Source organism: Otolemur garnettii, unplaced genomic scaffold (genome assembly GCF_000181295.1).
Source record: "Otolemur garnettii isolate 467f Iridium unplaced genomic scaffold, OtoGar3 scaffold00054, whole genome shotgun sequence".
NCBI lineage: Eukaryota > Metazoa > Chordata > Mammalia > Primates > Galagidae > Otolemur > Otolemur garnettii.
The window spans coordinates 6,502,350-6,514,468 of NW_003852449.1; the positions used below are offsets into that span (position 1 = coordinate 6,502,350).

The 12,119-nt window shown below is 46.2% G+C and overlaps 1 protein-coding gene across 1 annotated transcript in view; it reads left to right on the top strand.

Annotated features, from left to right (window-relative positions):
* Positions 1–2,985: 2,985 nt before the first annotated feature.
* Positions 2,986–12,119, top strand: part of MDGA2 (MAM domain containing glycosylphosphatidylinositol anchor 2) — a 739,157-nt gene continuing 730,023 nt past the window's right edge. Inside the window, exon 1 of the mRNA XM_003792170.2 lies at positions 2,986–3,416. Within this exon, the coding sequence (XP_003792218.1) occupies positions 3,137–3,416 (280 nt within the window). The 5' untranslated portion in view covers positions 2,986–3,136. The remainder of the gene's footprint in view (positions 3,417–12,119) is intronic.

Genomic DNA, 12,119 nt, shown 5'->3' on the forward strand with positions numbered 1-12,119 from the left:
ATAGCATTTACAGTTTCAGTAGAAGTCTTGTTGCATGTGTTGACCAACATACCCTGTCTGCTAGATCATGTGTTTCTTGAGGCAAGGGATTACATATTATAAATCTCTAAGTGTGTGATAATCTAGGACAAGGCCTGGCACAGAGTTAATGTACCAAGCTGTGTCCCCAATTTTTATTTCAAGTATAATTGAACTAAATTATAATGCAACCAGGTTCTCCAAGTTCTCCCTAAGTTTCAGATATTTTACTTGGAAATTGCTGAGGGCTCTATGGGTACATGGTCCTTCCTATGCAGAGATGGGCATTATATGAAAGAGAAAGGCCCTGTGTTCCTGAAGCTTATGCCTTAATATGAAAGGTTAAGAACAGTAATATCCACCAATTGTAGCCCCTTAGTTTGACAATGATTCCACTCTAGAGTCCTATCTAGAGTCCTACAGACACTGAACAGAGCCTAAGAGTTAAAAAGGACAGTACAGGCATGAGGGTGAAGTGCTACTTCCGAGCAGTATGAGCTGAAATCCAAAAGAGCCTCAGGGACCAGGTCTGTGTGAGCCTCCATGTGAGGAAGGAGTTGCAGCTTCCAGCTCTGGGAGGCTGCTGTGCTGCAGTGGGCAGGAATCTACTTAGAAAAGGCAGAGCTCCAGAACCATAAGAATTTTTCCCCCTACAGGTGACCAGTGAGTGAGCTTCATTCATTTCTCTTCAGAAATGCTGTACATTTGAGTTTCGCTTCTAGAGCGATACCACGTTCCATCTGTTGAGAGAGGCATTTCATAAGTCAGGGGTTCTCAACACTGCATAGACCGTCCTTCAGGTCCCTCTTGGTTCTTGGTTCCTCATGTCTTCTAAACCAGAGGGCAAGCACTGGATCATATCCCTTCACCATAACATGCAGAATCCATTCAGGTGAGGAAAGGGACGTTGGTAGAAATACTGAGGACTATTTATTTTACAGTCCTTGGGGCCCCTACTCTCCGCAGAAGTACAGAACAGGGACCCGCAGTGCGTGACATTAGTCTGTTAGGGGAGTAGGTAAATGATTAGTCCTCCAGATCCCACAGAATTTACCTTTGTAACATATGTATAAATGAACATTTTTAACCATTTCAACCACTTCCATATGCTTACGGTCTCTGAATAGTGGAGAATATTCTACAAAGTGGACTGTGTACGGGAAGCACTAATGGAAAACAACCACCAACATATTCTCAGATCTTCCCTATTAATTTTTGGTGTGCCACTTCTACACTCGTTCCAATGTAAATTAAAGATGCTTTGGATTTTGTAAGGCTATTACCAACCCTTGTGTATAATATATATCAGTTCCCTATAGATCAGAGCTAGCTCTGTCCCAGTAAAAGACCCTGTCTTTCACAAAAGGGAGAAGATTTCCCAAGCAGTTAACTTCAGGAGACACTGCATATAAAACAGACTAATCTGAAGTCCTAGCGTTGCTTTCCCAAGAGACTTCATCTGCTGGGATGAGCATATTTCCAGTAAAAAAGACAGAAATGGGAGAGACAGGGTGCCACTTCCGAGTGCTAGGGCCTGTTCTCCCCTCTAGCCAAGCAGAGCGGATCCTAGAAGACCTTGGGCGGCGGGGAGGGGACAGCGTGTCAGGTAATTACCCCGGGTCCTAGGTGGTAGCTGGCCCGTCGCGTGCAGACGCAGATAGCGGCCGCAGAGATAAATAACGGGCACTGCCGCCGCGGAGCTGCCGGAGAGCCAGGTGGGCCTCGGCGGGGGAGGCTGGAGGCCGGTGCCGCCGGCCTCCCAGAGTCTCCGGCGTTGTCCATACTGATGAGCTCGGCTGTCACAGGAAGGCAGAGCGAAGGAGGAGCAGAGGAGGCGCGGAGGCAGGCGGCAGAGCCGCGCACCCGGCTTTGACGTCGCCCGGCTGCGGCTAGCAGCTCGCGCTCTCAGCACGTAGCGCACAACGTGACCACACACCGCCGTCCTCCCAGGCAGCCCGGCTGCCGGTCCGCCCGCGCTCCGCGCTCGCCGCTTCGCCCTCCTCCTCCTCCTCCCTCCTTCGCCTCCGCGGCGCGCAGCCCCGCGCACATCCAGGGATTCCGGCCGGCGTCGAACCCCGGGCGCTCAGCCGCCCAGCCCGGGCACCTCTGCCGCAGCCGCGGCCCGAGCGGCGGCCACGCAGCCGGTGCCCTCTGCGGGCGGCCGCTCCCGCCTTCACCTCCGGATGCCAGCACTACGTTAGCCCGAGCGGGGAACCCCTTCTGCGGCTCCCTCCTCTAAACTCCCGCCGGTCCCGACCGCCCCCACCCTCTCCACCTGGCGGGGGCGGCGCGGAAGCGAAGAGGACGCGCGCAGTGCCGGTGGGCACGCGTAGACGGGTGTGCGGATCGGGTCTCCGCTCGGCATCTCTCTGTCTCGCAAGTGGCAGTGCCTGGACTCCGCTTTCGGCTCCGGAATCGGTGCGGCCGGCCGGAGCATCCTCTTGCTGGCGGGGCGTTAAAGGCGATTCCGGGTAGCAGTGGCGGCGGCGGCCGAGGCCGGTGCCCAAGCGAGCTCCAGACGCACACTCCGCTCCCCGTTGGACCCCTTCCTCCTCCTCCTTCCCCTCCTTCCTGCCCCTCCTCCCCACCCGGCCCCCCAGCCCCACTCCTCTTCCTCCCCGCTCGGCTGGGCGATGCGAGTCTGTGCGGTGTAACAGGATTGGCGTTGCAATGGCAACTGATGGAATGGGGGAAGGCAAGACAGCAGAGCTGGGCGCTCCGGACTGCGGGCGGGCGGGCCGCTGCCGCCGCCTGACGCTCCTCCGGGGACCTTCGCGAGTTACTTTGTAAAGGCGAACCCAGGCCAGAGAACCCCGGTCGGTGTCCCGGGTCAGAGGCCACTTCCTGCTCCGGGGCTGTCCGAGCCAGGCTCGCATCGCGCGGCACCCCGGCCCCCTGCCCGCGCCCGCCGCCTGCCCCGCGCGCCGCCGCCGCTGCGGAGACTCGAGCCCGCTTCCCTGAAGAGCCCTGCTCCTCTCGGCTCCCCTTCCCATCACCGCCCCCCGCTCCCTCCCCGCGTCTGCGATTCTCCCAGGCGCCCGGTGTGAGTGCGGCGTTCGTGTGAGTGTGTGTCGGGGTCTTGTGTTGTGCAAGTGTGTGTGTGCGCGCGTGTGTGTGCATGAGTGCGGGGCGTGCGGGGCTCCTGCGCTCCGCTCGCGGCCGCCGCGGGGGAAGGACGGACGGACGGCGCTTCCTCCTTCCGCCAGCAGCTCCCGGGCGCCTCGGCCCGGCCCGGGCGCGAGCGGAGCGCGCCTGGTTGGCCGCCGGCCTTCGGAAGGTCCCGCCGCGTCCCCCCTGGGCTGGACATGTTCATGTTCACGTGAAGATGGATTTGGTGTACGGTCTCGTGTGGCTGCTGACAGTCCTCCTGGAGGGGATCTCCGGCCAAGGAGTGTACGGTGAGTGCAATCGCGAAGCTATCGTGACCTTGTGATTCTTAGGCGAGGCAGGCTGCTGAGCGAAAATGCACGAGTCGCGCCGCTCCGGGGCCCCTCCCGGCGTGGCTTTTGATTTACACTTCATCACGTTATTGCGAGCGCCGAGGAGGCAGCGAGCGCGCTGCGGATTGGGCTGCCAGCCGCTCCCCCGGCGCCTGGGCTCGGGCGCGGAGTTGGGTCGAGCCGGCAGCGACGCACTCGTGCGGACGAGTGGCTTTGCACTTGATTTATCCCCACGGGGAACCCGAGCTCCAGTAGCCTTTGATTTAATAATGCTTGCATGCCGCGGTGTCGGTGCTGCGGTTTCCCCCTGAAGGGAAGCTTCAAGTGTGACCCCTTGGAGTCTCCCCACCCCTCTCCGCCTCCCGCCTCCCGCCTCCCGCCTCCCGCCTCTGCCTCTTCACATTTCCCTTTTTCTGTCAATACCTACATGCCTTGATTCTCCAGCTCAGGAAGTGGGGTGACAGTTGAGTCGCGTTCTGCACCAGCCGTTGCCATGAGCACTGACTTGGGGAGGGGAAAATAGCAGGCGAGATTCTCGGTGCCAGACACAATTAAGGGACATGTTTGTGTGAATGGATGAGCGAATGCATGAATGAACGGACGGCTAAGTCCGCGCGTCTCGGCTCCAGGGCAGGACACCAGCTCGCTCCAGCAGGAACAGAGTCTCAGCTGTCCCCTGGAACCCAGATCTGGAAGGTTTAGGACCTAGAGAACGACAGGCTTGTTAATTCGGAGCTTTTGAAGTCCTCAAAAACAAATCCAGGTTCTTTTGCCTGTCAGCAGTTGACACCCTTGGTTTTCGGAATTTAAACACTACATACACACACACACACACACACACACACACACGGGTCCTGGTTAATAGTGGACTGAAATCTAAACCCTCTCTTGGGACAAGCAGGCGGTGCCCCAATAGAAAAATAACTTTTGTGTGCTCGAGGTTTGGTGGGAGGGTCGGCAGCAGCCCTTGAGGGGCCAGATGACCGAGACTCACATGCAGCACCCCCTACAGCCAGTATCCAGACTTGTGTGCTGGAAACCCAGCCCACTTCATCCTTGATCTCACTAGGGTTTGGACCCCAGCACTGCAGGGCTAGGTCAATGGCTGTCCCTGGGCCAAAAGGCGTGAGTATTGGTGAAAGTGTTGGAGTTTTCCTTGCAGACCCCAGAGCAGACCATAGAGCAGATGGTGTCTCAGTGTATTCTGAGTTCTCAGACTCTCTGGAAGGCATGAGTGCAGCCCTGCGCAGATGTTCAGGGATAAACTCTAGTGATCAGACGCAGCCTTTCCTCTCTCCACTGTATTCTGCCCAGGGCTGAGGAGGGCAGGGGAGAAAGAAGGGGGTCCAGCAGTGAGCTCTGGTCTCTCCCTGCGGCATCTGCCACTCCCCTCCCATGTCTTTCCACTTGCCTTCCTGGCTCGAGCTAGCAAGCAAGCTTCCGTTCTCCCACCTCTAAGCATCTGAACTTCCCTCTCCTCACTCCCTCCTTTCCAAGTGAAAGACAGCTTGTCTGGTGGTGGTGGTGACTTGGAGATGGGGTGTCTGTGTGTGGGACATGTGTGTGAGAGAGATACTGAGTCTTCTGGCCACATAAAACTGCACTGACAGCAGGAGGTAGCGCCTGAGAGATAGCAGGCGTTCACGGGGTGTTCTGGTGACTCTGCTGGACCCAGCTGTCCCCTGAACCCTTGAGAGTAGCTGGGCTTCTAGAGATGGAGGAATACTGTGGTTAGAACCTCAAGAGCTGAATTCCTCTCATCCCATGTCCAAATCTGTGTTTCTCTTTCATAGGTTCAGATCATCCCTGCTGAAATAAGTGTTTGGTTTTGTATTGTTTTTAGAATATGTGTGCCTCTCTGTGGGGGTAGAGGGTAATGAGAAGTCAGAAGGACTGTGGTGGCGGAGGCAGCAGGACCTTGGTGGGACTGTCTGAGCTAGAAAGGCTTAGTTCCAATTTCCTATCATGTTTTTTGTCCTTCAGATTGTCTTGGCAAGTCTCACCATGGACTGTGGAAAGGACTAACAGTGGAGAGAAATAGGAAACGATTTCATGAATATAATCCTGTGCCCATGTCTGTTAACAGTCAAGGAGAGGCAGTTCTGCCACTGAGCCACGGATTGTAATGAAGATGGGGTCTTTTTCGTGAAGCTTTGTTTTAATATTGATGTGGTCATTAGTCACGTAGCTAGGAATAGAATTGGCTTTGTGTGAGAAATATTAATCAGAATTCCTGGTCATTGTAAATGTCACAGCTAGTAGGTGGGTAAAAAAAAAATTGTATATGACTTTTCAAGTAGGTCTTGCCTATCACAGAAGTTTAAGTTCCCTAAAGCCTCACCCTGATCTTTAGCATCAGCATGACCTTGGGACTTGTTTGAAATGCAAATTCTCAGGCCCCTCTGAGACTTTCTACATCTGAAAGTCAGACCCACCCATTCCTGTTCTTCACCTTAGTGAGTGATAGTTCCATGAACACTGAAAGTCTGAGAAGCTCTGACCTACACCAACAATTTGCTTTGACTTTGTAAATCATGACCTTTGTTAACATAAGGTAGTGTTATTGTTGTCAAAGCACTTATAAGGAAGGAATCAGTTTAGTTTTATTTAGTTAAAAATTGATCAGTTGTAACAGATGTAAGATTTAGTGTAAGGTGTTTTGAACATTTTACTTCAAGATCTTTGAAAGTGATTAATTTTAAAAGTAGAAAAAGTATAAACAAAAACTTCAAAAACCTAGATAGAAAATTTCTATTATAAAAGTCTGTATTTTCCATATGTAAACCATTCATACTATACAAAGTATTATTTCTTAATTCTGTCTTCTGATAGCCAGGTTCAAGAGGAAACAAAAGATTACTCAGGTGAGATAACTTCATTGTCACCTAAAATTATAATATTTACATCAGTAGTTCTCAGCCTTCCTAATGCCACAGCCCTTTAATACAGTTCCTGTGGGTGGCAAACCCACAGGTTGAGAATGGCTGATTTCCATGATTCAAAGCTGTGTCATTCTAGTCTTCTTTTCCTAGAATGGCTAGGCAGTCCTTTCACTTCTCCACTTCTGGCTCAAAAACTCTGATCATGAAATTTGGATTTTAATATTTAGGAAATTGAAAATATTTGTTAGTGCCTGGGTTATATTGCCTCCAGTACTCTAATTTCTTCTTCTCATGCCCACTCAGTTCCACAGCCATGTGTATAAAAGTTTCTGCCGTAGACCTAGGAACTTATTGTCAGTTATCTTGGAATGATTTTTTTAACCAAAGTAACTACACAACAGCTAAGATTTACATATGGTGTGGCAGTTGGATAAGAGAGATAGATTATCCTTTAACTGCCTGTCTACCTTTGGCCAATGGTTCTGTCCTTAAATTTTTTTTAATGGGATCTGTTCCTTATATTTCTTGCATATTTCCTAATAGATATGACATTATAGTAAAATGAATTATTTGGAAACAGTTCTGAAAGATTGCAAAAACTCTTCATAATAGAGAGTATGCACACATGTGTGCACACACATACACAGTCATAGTCATGTGGACTTCTGAAGACAGATATTTAAATGCATAATGCCTATTTGGAGATACATATTTTTTAAATTTACTTCCATGTGCTATAATTCTCCCTTCTTGAATTTCAAAAAGTTATTAGAATTTTCACATGTAACCAAAACCATTTATAATATTTTGAAATTAAAAAATAAAATAAAAACATTCGAGATGGCTCCGTTTTCTTTCCCAAATGATATCTTAAAGTTTTATTTGAGTTTTCTTGTTATTTAAATGCCACCACTAAAAACCAAAATATCATTAAATCAACAATGAGCTGGTATCTATTTTTGGTGCTATTAATTTTGTTGTGCTCATGTTGCATCAGGGTTAGCTCTGGGTAACTAATTAGACATACTGTCAAGGGTCAGAATGTAAACTCCAACCATGTGCATCCTTACTGAACTATCTAGAGCTAAATGATCTGAAGCATGTTCCTAGTTTTGAAAGTTTTCTTCTTAAGTTATTCTGTGGTAGTAAATTGTTTGGGTTACTTAAGTGTGTTTTATAGAGATCCAGTTGATAATGACATATTCTCTAGAATCATACCTTGTGTAAACTTCTCAGTTGGCTGGCTAAAAAAGGGAAAAATTTCTCCGTTGACATACTGTATTTTTATTCCTGATTATCACACTCTTAATTTCCAAGGAAGATGCTAAAACATTAGTGCATCAGCACAAATTCCCACTACAAGCAAAAAAAAAAAAAAAACACAGTAAAACTCCAACTCTGAAAAGTTTCAGTGGGGACCAAATCAAGCAATGACTTTGTGTTCTGAAATGACCCACTGTCCAAAAAACACTTCCAGAATGTGTTAGGTATCCAACATATGTGTCAATCACATGCTAACTTGCCCAACACATTCAAAAGACAAATTAACAAACTATATAACCCTGTGTATATATAACATACGTAATTTATATATATACGGTTTGCCTATAGCTGTATCTTTATCTGTCTGAGATATACATGTATATCTCATACAGTTTAAGAATGGCACCCCAGAGAGCAGCTAAACCAAAATAACTTGGTGGAATTAAGAACAAAGAGATAAGACAAGAAGGTACTGGAAGACGCTTCAGACTGTCAGTGGGTGAATCTGGATGGGTACATTGATCCAAAAGGACCAGGAAGCTATGGGATGTCAGTCAACCATTACAGCCAGACTGAGGACATAGCTGACCTCAGAGCAAAGTTATCCTAAGGTATATTTATTGTGATTTTTGTCCAGATTGGATTTTAAGAGGCCCTGTGATGAGATACTGCTTTTGACTGAGCCATATTTAGGATGTCAGCCTGTAGAAGAAGATGATGACTTTAATAAATACTGCTAAAAAAAAAAAATCAATCTGAAGCTCTATCACAGTCTTTCTCACCACTTTTCCCACTCCTCACCTGACTGTCCCTGCACACTCACATACTCTTAGCTTGGCTGCCATCTTAGCTCGGGATAAATTTTGTCCATTGGTGCTTGCTGATCATGTTACTGCAATTTCACCTGCAAAATGGGCATATTATTTTGTACCATATTAATTGTGCATGCTATATGTCCCTGAGGAAGCCACTGAGTGGACCAGTAGGTACAGAGTGTCCTGAGTAAGTCACCATACATGGGGACAGTGGGAAATTGTTGCTAGATGTACCTTTATTAACAAGATATTCATTACAAAATTTTACAAAGAAGTGGCCAACAGGTAGAAGTCTTGTAAATTTGTCATAAAATTTTGTAATGAATATTTTGTATTTTAGATTGAACAAATTATACATCAAGCCTATGTTATCATTTTATAGTGAATAGATAAGTAGGATGCCAGGGTGCAGACAAGAGTCAGAGGTAAAAGTTTAGAGATGAGGTAATCCTAGTGAATATGTTACAAAAGGAATTCTAGAAGGCATTCTTCATGATCTTGAGTTCTTGGATTAATTTTGTTGTCTTTGGTTATGATTCTTCATATTTATATTTTAATGCTATTTTATTTTTATAGTTTTGTGATTGTAAAACACCTTAAGCCTTTCTTGAGACGAAGGATACAAGCACACTTTTCTGAACATGACTCTGTATTCTTTTAAAATTTAAAATTTAAATGTCATTTGATCATTTCTAGGACTATTAAAATGTTCACGACTCATAGGGATGGGATTATATCATGAGAACTTTTGAGTTCTCTTTATATTTTAGTAAGACAGTATCAAGAACCATGATCTTGGCTCGGTGCCTGTGGCTTAAGCGGCTAAGGCACCAGCCACATACACCTAAGGTGGCGGGTTAAAATCCAGCCCGGACCCGCCAAACAACAATGATGGCTGCAACCAAAAAATAGCTGGGCGTTGTGGCAGGTGCCTGTGGTCCCAGCTACTTGGGAGGCTGAGGCAGGAGACTCACTTGAGCCCAGGAGTTGGAGGTTGCTGTGAGCTGTAATGCCACGGCACTCTACCCAGGGGGACAGCTTGAGGCTCTGTCAGAAAAAAAAAAAAAGAACCATGGCCTTGGGTTGCCCTCAAAATCTATGGGTGATTTTTCACTTATGTTCTGTCTCTTGGCCTTCATGTTTTGGGAAGAGACCCACAAGAATTGGACTCAAAACTTGTAAAACCCACAAAGGCAACAACAACAAATAGCTAGATACTGGCTTGGCTCTGGAACTGATCTCTAGCGCTTGTACTCTTTGTCAGCTAACACTAACCAGGGGAATGTGATATCTGCTCAGAGTTAAATTGGGGAAGGTCTTTTTTAATTCTCCTTTTAGGCTATTTTGGAAGAATATGCAAACTGTTATATTGAATGCATTTCAAGTATGAATGGAATGAATGTTTTCAGCTTCATCATAATTGCCATTAACGGAATAGTTCCACAAAATGAAATTTTATTTCTTTCCTTCAGTGACTGTTGATGTAAATAGTATACTATTTAGAGCCAACTGAAAAATGATTACATTCATAGAAAACTGTATCCTATTTTTATTTTCAAGCCTAATTAATCTCTTGCTCCTGTGAAATCACAAAGTTATAAGTAAGAACAAACTTTAAAATCATTAAGTAACCCCATTGATTTAAGACACAAAAGTTTTACTATTATCTCAGGATGTCCTATGGGATTTGTGAAATTTCTTTTTTCTAGGGTCTAGATATATACACTGTAGGAACTTTTTATGATTTGAAAATTACAAAAATTTCTCATGAATTTCCCATGCTCCATTATTGAGGTTTAAACTTAGTGATTTCCATTTTATACCCTCACAATTCTATTTTCTTTCCTAACTATACCACCTTGCACAGACCCCATTGAAGCTTTTTTCATGTTGGTTTCTTGCTACTTCTCCAAGGCACTCTGTCATTTCTCATCTTGTATTTTGAAATCCTTTATTTCTTTTTCTATTGATGCCATCAGCTGAACCGAGTCAGAACAAGGATTTCTGCTTTATAATCATGTATTCCTTAGGAGTCAAAATCAGTGATGAGATTGTCACCTGTTAGGATCATATTTTTTGGCCATTAAACATTTAACTCTAAACCTGTCATTTCAATACATGTTATGGTAGGGTGAACAGTGCTAGGAATTATGATGTAACTTATTCGTATTGTCTTTTTGTATGTATACTACCCCTACAACTTTGGATAAAACTAGGAGACTTTTGTTTCTTTCTATTCATGGCCATATCTATATTAAGGACTGTCCTGTGAGGATCTGTGGTCCCCAACCTCTGGCCACAGACAGGTAACAGTTCATGGCCCATTGCTAACTGGGCCACACAGCAGGAGATCCTGGGCCTCATAGCAGAGCGTGGCTGGTGAGCGAGGGAGGCGTCATCTGTGTTTATTACCACTCCCATCACTCACATCACCGCCCGAACGCCAGCTTCTGTCTGATAAGTGGTGGCCTCAGATTCTCATGGGAGATTAAGCCACATAGTGAACAGTGTGTGTGAAGGATCTGGGTTGCACACTTCTTATGAGAATCTAATGCCTGATGATCTGAAGCACAGATGGAACACACTTGAATCATCCTGAAATACTCCTCCACCCATAGAAAAATTGTCTCCCATGAAACCAGTCCCTAGTGTCAAAAAGGTTGGGGACCCTTGCAGTGTGGTTGACAGAGTCAACTATGTGATATGTTATTTTATTTTCAAGCAATGTATTTCTTGTCTTACTTTGTTGTAATGGGAATGGAAAGAATCAAAATAATTGAGTGAGTCCACAGAAAGGGAAACGTGTGTCTGGAAGAGGAAAGGTTTCTTCACAGCTAGACGTCCCCGAATCCTAATGGACAGCACAAAAGGCAGCTGGGATCTGAAAGAGGTGAGTAGGAAGTAAAGGCTATTATAAAAATGTTTCTGCCCTTTAAGTAATGGCAAAACGGCACACTCTTTTTTTTTTTTTTTTTTACCTGAAGTAACTGGAACTTTTCTCAAATGCATCCTACAGAGTAAAAAAGAAAAATGTCTGTTGTGTGGCTGAAGGACATCTTCAGGGAGAATTTCCGGTAGGGCAAGATGAAGTGATCAGGGGCTTTTGAAAAAGAGCCTATGTCATTTTTGATCACCAGATCATTCTTTTTGTTGATGGATTCTGTGACTTGGGAATGTGAGGAAAGGTGGGCGCAGACTGAACGTCGGCACTGTGGCTGTTACTCTTGAGTGTAACTGAGTTGGGTTCCTGCCTCACCTCAGGGGGACTTCTTACTGCAGATCTTACGAGTGTCCTAAGAAGTATGGAAAGTATTTGAATAAGATGTGCCGCTTGCAATCAGTGAGAATTCTTCACAGGTTCTAGGCCAATTTAGGTAAAGTTCCAGTAAGTTCAGTTAGCATATTGATGTTTCACTGCTGTGGATGAATGGTCCAGCTGCGTTGTAAAGGCTATAAATTCCAAGAGGTTATAAGTTAATTAAGGAGATAAAAGCAAATGGAAAAACCAATAACATAAGGCTCTGAGAAATACCCAAATATTTGTGCCTAAGCAAAAGAGAGCTAATCCAAACAGTTGCTGTCATGCTTGGAGGAAACTTCAGAAAGCTGGTCCATCAAGCACTGAGCCTTGGACGTCGGTTAGCATGATACAGGTGAGAGAGGGATGAAGAGCATGGCTACAGCATGGACCCTGCCTGGAG